Source organism: Exophiala oligosperma, assembly GCF_000835515.1.
Source record: "Exophiala oligosperma strain CBS 72588 unplaced genomic scaffold supercont1.4, whole genome shotgun sequence".
NCBI lineage: Eukaryota > Fungi > Ascomycota > Eurotiomycetes > Chaetothyriales > Herpotrichiellaceae > Exophiala > Exophiala oligosperma.
Genome location: NW_015622821.1, coordinates 829,219 through 836,148, shown reverse-complemented (window position 1 = coordinate 836,148; position 6,930 = coordinate 829,219). Strand labels below are relative to the sequence as shown.

General features: G+C 50.6%; 2 protein-coding genes across 2 annotated transcripts; both read left to right on the top strand.

Annotated features, from left to right (window-relative positions):
- The first annotated feature begins 2,795 nt into the window (after nt 1-2,795).
- Nucleotides 2,796-4,650, top strand: PV06_04434 (uncharacterized protein). The gene is made up of 5 exons (XM_016405332.1): nt 2,796-3,168; nt 3,227-3,331; nt 3,385-3,642; nt 3,692-3,834; nt 3,894-4,650. Exons 1-5 carry the CDS (start codon nt 2,992-2,994, stop codon nt 4,360-4,362), a joined length of 1,152 nt encoding a protein of 383 aa, XP_016263538.1. The 5' UTR covers nt 2,796-2,991; the 3' UTR covers nt 4,363-4,650.
- Nucleotides 4,651-5,049: 399 nt separating this feature from the next.
- On the top strand, nt 5,050-6,930 carry PV06_04433 (uncharacterized protein). Its single transcript, XM_016405331.1, has 2 exons — nt 5,050-6,146; nt 6,215-6,930. Exons 1-2 carry the CDS (start codon nt 5,738-5,740, stop codon nt 6,724-6,726), a joined length of 921 nt encoding a protein of 306 aa, XP_016263537.1. The 5' UTR covers nt 5,050-5,737; the 3' UTR covers nt 6,727-6,930.

The following is a 6,930-nucleotide window of genomic DNA, read 5'->3' as shown; positions in this document are numbered from 1 at the left end:
TTCGGAGATGCAGAGTGCGTGTTGAGGGCGAACCTAGAAGCTGGCTGGGCGGTCGAAGGGAACGACAGAACTACCACAGTGAAGCACGTTGAAGTTGCTGACTGTCTACGAAGTGAGGTCGATCTGCACTGTCTTGAATGCAGAAGATGAAAGGATCAGAATGGGAGAAGGCGACAAGTATCTGCCATGTGGCTTCCACGGGGGTATATCTTGACCTTGTTGAGCTTCGTCGAAGCGAAGAGGATCTTGGTGCACGAACTGGATGGATGTACACGGACTCGAGACGCTTTACGCGGTGCAAATGCACGCAAAAGCTAGCCGACCATATCCTGATCCCAGAGAACCCTTGCTTTGGTCGTTCGCATGCACGAAACACTACGGAGTGCACTTTCCCTTCAAACCAAGAAACGCTTTAATTGTCACTATCGCAATCCACTGAGGCTAGGCGAGAGGCGACGCAGGGGAAGGCCCCTTTCAAGAGCTGGTTCAAGACAGCAAAGCCAAAAACGCCTGATTGAAGCCACCAAGACTACTGTGTGACTACACTGACGGATCATAAGCCGCGACCAATCCAGTCAATACGAAAGACAGGGAAAGACGCTGCTCCAACATGAGTAGAAATGCGATTGGTTATCCACTTCAATTGTGGTTTGAGAGGCTTGACCCTAGTCCAGCTACTCTGACAGGTTGGCACTACAGGCGACGGTACCTTCCTCGAGTGCCAATTCAAGAGCCCAGTCTCTCTCGCTACCAAAGAATGTGAATCAGCGAGACAGGGGATGCAACCTGCTTCAGACCACTCCCGTATCTTGCTTCTGTTACCGAAATGCCCTGACCAGGACCTGAAGTAAGAATGTTGATGGATCATCCTCATGGTGTTCCGAGCAAAAGCATACATCCTGGAAAAGCATGCAGGTGTTCATCATGCATGCGACCTTCAAAGCCAAAATACAAAAGACCGCAGAGGGTGGGGACGACTGACAGGCACTACTACGGTCCGTAACCGAAGGCACCAAAACCAGAGCAACTAGCGGGTGTCATTACTTGACAGCGGACAAGCCCTTTCACAGTATCCGTTCCTCCGCCTCGCAATTATCTCACAGAAGCTGGCTGACGTTAAACATATGTCGTAACATATCGTGCTTTTTCAGCCGAGTTTTCAAACACTTCTTTCCGATGTTTGCTTTTGACATGGTAGTCGTCCCCTCGAAGCCTAGACCCAAAGCTCGGGCACAGACGGTGACGGATTTACACTAATGTAAGAATAACCGATTGGCAAAATTCAATTCAACAGTATGTATTATTAGTGAGAGAGCCCGACTTGGGGAGTCCTTGGGGGCGGGGGCTTACATCTAAGCACGCTTGCTGGCGACTGATCCCGGCCAAGCGAAGTCCACGGCGGTCGGAAGGCAGATCCCAGGTGGATTGCGCCCCCCCGGGGACTTGCCATAGCCGACGTTAGTGACGCTTCCACCAACGCTACTGGCACTGCATCTTCTGGTTTCCCTATCAGTGGACACACCAGAGTCGAAACCCCAAGGCATGGGGGAGCCGAATCCCTCATCCATCTCCTAAAAGGGCTATTGTTGACTTGCTGTGACGGAGCCAAACTCCAGCACGCCCCATCCGCCGATTGAGTTCTGGTGGAAAAAGTATTCTGCGATACGCTCAGACTCCGAGCTTAAGTGTTTGTATCTGATGCTATCATAGGACACCCTCTAAACCTTGCAGCATTTATTGAGGTTAACCAAAACGTTGTGGTGCATGAGGATGGCATGGGCTGGGACCATGATGTGATGACTGTGGCATTGAAAATTAGGCAGCCACAAGGTGCTTGGCTCTCCAGGGTAAGCATGGGGACTACGACATGGGCCAGCAAGACCTGGGCCTTCCCTTCCGATACCGAGCATTCAGAGAATCCCTTCACACATTGGCATCCAATCCAAGCCATACGATAATGGCGTACTCAAAAGAATGTCTCTGTCAATATGCAAGTCATCGTTAAGTGGCGTTTCATTGCCGTCCGCATCGCGGAAAGTCTGTGCAATCAGAAACCTCAGGTACGCTGCCTCAGAACCATCCTCGTATTGGCGGCGTCGATCAACTTGGAGAAAGAGTAGCCGATGAGCTGGGAGCTCCTCCGCTCTACGGGCTCCTAGCGGACCTGCGCAAATGTACGAGTACAGGATCGTCCTCAAGTAAGTCATCCGAGCTTAGCTCCTTGCAAGGCTTGGTGGTGCGACGCCACATACGCCTTGTTGTGTGACCCGGAAGCAATCACGAAGACGGCTCCCTTGCTCTACCAAAAGTACTCCGTATCACTCGAGCCATCAACCCAATTTCCGTGGCTGGTCAAATCATGGTTGCCCTAGGAGAAGCAAAAGCTCTCATGCACTGATCAAGTCGAGGGAAACATTCTCCTGACACGTCCGCACCTATTCATTTGGAGGGATCGACATCCATCGGCTCCAGCTGAGTGCGGCATGGTCTTTGGCATCTGGTCATAGGATCCTGGCTGTAGCGGAGCCTGAGAGTCTTTCATGATAGTGGCGACAACTGATACCTGTCAGCCTAACTAGTCGGTTTGAGGTCATGGTGAGTCTGGACATTCCTTGGTCACGGCCCGCTGAGAGGGACAACCAGATTTTTTGAAGTGGTAACTGTTACAGTACCAGCACAAGTCTATCCAGGACCCCAGTTGTCAGCGTGTGATTACGTTCCCTGAGCAAGAGTGTTTCTGAAGCGAGGTGTATCAAAGAGAAACCTCCTAGATGGAAGGACATGGGGACTGACACCATCCTTGTCCGGAAGACCAACCCTAGTCGTGCAGGAACGTGATAGAGTTGACTATTGATGGTGCCGATACTTCGAGGGAAGAGAATGATTACTGGCAGATATACACCTTGACCAACCCTTGATATATCTCTACTGCTGGTAACAGCATCACTGTTGTCCTTCGTTGACGAAAGCATTGACAATCTCTGTTCCAAGATGGCCAACTCTGACAATGCGAGCCGATTTTCTCCCATCACACCCGATGACCATGGAGGCTCTGTTTGGATAGCTGCCTCCCTATGCCTCATCTACTCGGTCATTACTTTTGGGCTGAGAGCACACTTACGACGAAAGACGCATGGGCTGGATGACTACCTGGCTTTTGCAGCTACAGTATGCATTTTCCATCAGCATTCATAACATACATTCTTTTACTAACGCCTTGCTCCAGGTCATCCAGCTTGGAGAGGTCACAGCGATCATGGTCGGACTCCACCATGGACTGGGCCAAACGCAAGACTTACTTCGTCAAAGTGAAGTAGAACAGGCCAGCCGAGTGAGAGCCACTCGGGTATATGGAGAGCGATCTTCAGCTGACATCATGACCAGGCTGCTTTCGCGGGCGAAATCATGTTCCTCCTGGCCCTTGCGGCTGCTAAAGCCTCTACTTTGTATCTGATGATGAGGCTTTTCAATTTGAATGGCCCGAAAGCGACCTTTGAAGGACAGTCAAAAATATTCTACTGGTGTACCCTTGGGTTCCTCACAGCCGTAGGCTTATGGGGCATTCTCTCGGTGGTAGCAATATCTGTCGACTGCTCGATTGCCGACTTTATCAGAGGCAATGCGTCTCAGTGTTCACACCAGGTATGTAATGACTCCAACATGCTTATGGACCCGTGCTAATCAAGTGCAGTTCTTGCGGTGGCAGCTCATCACAGCCTTCGATGTAGCGACTGAATGCCTTTTGATCCTCCTCGCCATTGCGATCGTTGTACCTGTACACATTTCCTTTGCACTAAAATGTCAGGTGGTTTTCGCCTTTTCCTTTCGTTTGCCGTAAGTTGACCCACCAGCCTCGACGAGGTTGCTTCATATACTAAAGTTCTCCTTCTCAGCCTGGTCGCACTCTCAATCCTCCACCTCAAGTACATCTCCGACTACACCACGTCCCGCAATCCTGGGCTTGCCCTCGTATATGCGCTTGTTCTGCAGCAAGTCCAACTCTGCTGGTCGCTGATATCGGCAACGGTACCAAATCTCAAGTCGTTTGTCAAGAGTTTCAGCAGCGGCTTCGGCATCCAGCTGGATCCTTCGAGCACACAAGAATATGGCTCAGGTGGTCGCTCTCATCGGCCGTCCGGGTACGAACTCGGTTCCGTTGGCAAAGGCAATTCGCAAAACCGTTCGGCCGATCGCTCTACTCGTGACGCTGCTGGGGAACAGGCACCTTTTGCACAAGACATGCACCATGGTAGCAAAACGAGGGACCAAGAGTCGATTGAAAGGACAGGTAGTCAAGATCATATAATCCGAAAGGATGTTCAGTGGAACATTCGCTATGAGACGAATGCAGACAGGAATTAGATGGATTGGGTCTGTATCAGGGGTGCTGACCCCGTGGCCTCAGGAATGATTGTGGGTTTTCGGCGTCTGAAAGAGCAAGGATAACATTTTGATTGGAGGTATACATTGCAATATGATTGTCATGAACTGGAATATGACTATGCAAGAGCGAAAGGCGAATCAAGGATAGATTTGGAAGATTTGGGGCAAAGCCGACCGTGGACCATGTTGGTATAGGGAAAACTTGAGCTCTACAAGGTATCATTTGGTGGTTGTGATTTGTTTGGTTGTTATGTCGTTGGTGTTGAGGAGTTTGGCAACGAGTCTCGATACACTGTATGGAGTACGCGTACTCCATGTCGGTCTGCGGTCTGCAATCGACTCTGTCTGTTGACATAGAGTACAACCCTTTTGGTATCAATGCTATCAATGCTATCAATGCTACCAGTTGGATCCTGGCATGTCATGAAATACGATCTGTGTTACGGGCGGTTTTATGATTGCTTCAACATCGATGAAAGATCGACCTTGTAGTTAGGTCGTTGTCACGGTTACTCTGGAGAATGTGATAGTATGTACCCTAGACCGATATCCGACAAGTGGCTGGCCCGTATCCGTCGATTGAGGTACTGGGTCCGAGCATCCGTACAATTGTCCTTATCCGTACTTTAACTACCTGCCCAATCCGTAGTCTTGGCAGGGGACCTTCTCCGTCCTTTTTATTTTCTCCTTCGGATCAGATCAGCTTGTTCTCATCCTCATCCGGTCGCTGTATTTGGTCCGACGCCTTCGCTTGGGAATAATACGAGTCTAGCAAACACACCGTTGGTCTCGACAGGTGTGGAGTTTGAGTCTTGGTACTCCAGATCGACTTACTGGAGGGGAGATTCTTCCCGACTACCTTGTACTGCGAGCCTGTCGCCTTTTCTCATCATCATCATCATCATCACATATATCAATTATCGTTGATCAAATTGTGTAGGTCGAGCTACTTTGCCAGAGTTTAGTTCAACTGGAGAGTCAGAGAGGATCCTTGGACTTCGACACGTGTGTGAGATCTTCGATAAGTGGAAACTCGGCTATCTCAGAAATCCCAAGAAAACTCCACCAATTCCACTGTCCCCGACACCTCTACCTCCGTACGAGTACGAATACCAACCATATCAGAGATAAACGATAGTATTCTGTCCATCGAACGACATCGCAAGTCATATCTACAAGGGATTAAAGTCGGATTCGGTCATTACTCTTCCCAGGAGTGTCATTATTCGTCAGCTCGATATCAGCGGGACAATCGGTGCTTTTGGATCTCACAAACCCATATCTCTTGAGCAGTTCCACAGATCTTGGTCTTATGCTTAGGTAAAAGCACGAGCCCACCCTGCCCAGGAACTATATGAAAATGTCTGGCCCTCAGGCCTCCGAGTCGTCATCTCTCCTCAAAAGTCCATCGACCACAAACACGGTCGGGCTCAACCCTCATCCTAGCTTCACCTTACGTCGGGCCCGATTCGGCGACCTCGCAAACGCGGCACGTACAACCACCCTCGCCTTTTGGGACGAAGTCCTCTTTGGACGTTTGATACACCCAAGGCGCAACGAACACCCTTCCGACTTTGACAAGTACTGGTACCGACAATTCATAGTTGACTGGTGGGACTGGAGTCATGTCTTTTTGGTGACGACAGAAAAGGTTGAGGGGCAACAGCAGGAGGTAATCACGGGCTTGGCTCATTGGACTCGAATGGCTCCGGCGAAAAGGGACAATCGAGTTGCAGGATGGGAATTGGCATGGTGGGATCCAAGTAAGTTCTGACGTACTGCTCATGCCGAATCACCGTCTTTGCTGACCGTGTTCTCCTCTTCCCATTAGGACGCCTTTTCAAACCCCTGTTCGGACTCGTAGTCAAGGCATTGAAGTTTGTCTCACCCAACCGTGCTGCCGCACCCGAACATGAAGACATCTTGGAACAATCGGATGGGTTCCTCGATCACATCTGGCAGGGTCATCGTGCCGAGTCGTGGTACCTGGCTTGCCTGGCCGTGCATCCCGACTTTCAAGGCAAAGGACAAGGTCGGGCGCTGGTCGCTTGGGGTCTCGAGCAGGCGCGAAAGGAAGGTGTCGCGTGTAGCGTCATTGCCGCCGACGGTAAAGAACGCTTCTATCAGACCTGTGGATTCAATGTCGGCCCCGTCGGCAGAGGAGGCGAGGGAGATGGCAATCCATTGAAGAATGTCGGTGGAGGGTTGATCTTCTTCAGGGACAAAGAGGGCGTCATTGTCGAGGACAGGGAGCCCGGCGTGTGGATGGAGGGTCCTGGGGTGTTTGACTGGGAAGACTGGTTGAAGAGGACGACGGCGAAAAAGGGAGAGACCGCCGAATGATCAAATCGGAGCAACTATCCTGACCCGGTGTTCCTTTTCTTTCCCTCCACCATCCTTCTTCACGAACTGACAGTAGAGTCAGAATATGTTTGAGGAGGTCAACGTTTACTCTTCGTAGACCTGAACGCGGTCCGACTCTTTGCTTGTCCATCCATTACCTACAAGAATGGTCAAACAGTACCCCACCACCATCTGGACCTGGTG

Coding starts and splice junctions, on each gene's coding strand:
- PV06_04434 (XM_016405332.1), top strand. CDS start 2,992: ATGGCCAACTCTGACAATGCGAGCCGATTTTCTCCCATCACACCCGAT. Junction 3,169..3,226: donor ACCTGGCTTTTGCAGCTACA/GTATGCATTTTC, acceptor GCCTTGCTCCAG/GTCATCCAGCTTGGAGAGGT. Junction 3,643..3,691: donor CGTCTCAGTGTTCACACCAG/GTATGTAATGAC, acceptor AATCAAGTGCAG/TTCTTGCGGTGGCAGCTCAT.
- PV06_04433 (XM_016405331.1), top strand. CDS start 5,738: ATGAAAATGTCTGGCCCTCAGGCCTCCGAGTCGTCATCTCTCCTCAAA. Junction 6,147..6,214: donor ATTGGCATGGTGGGATCCAA/GTAAGTTCTGAC, acceptor TCTTCCCATTAG/GACGCCTTTTCAAACCCCTG.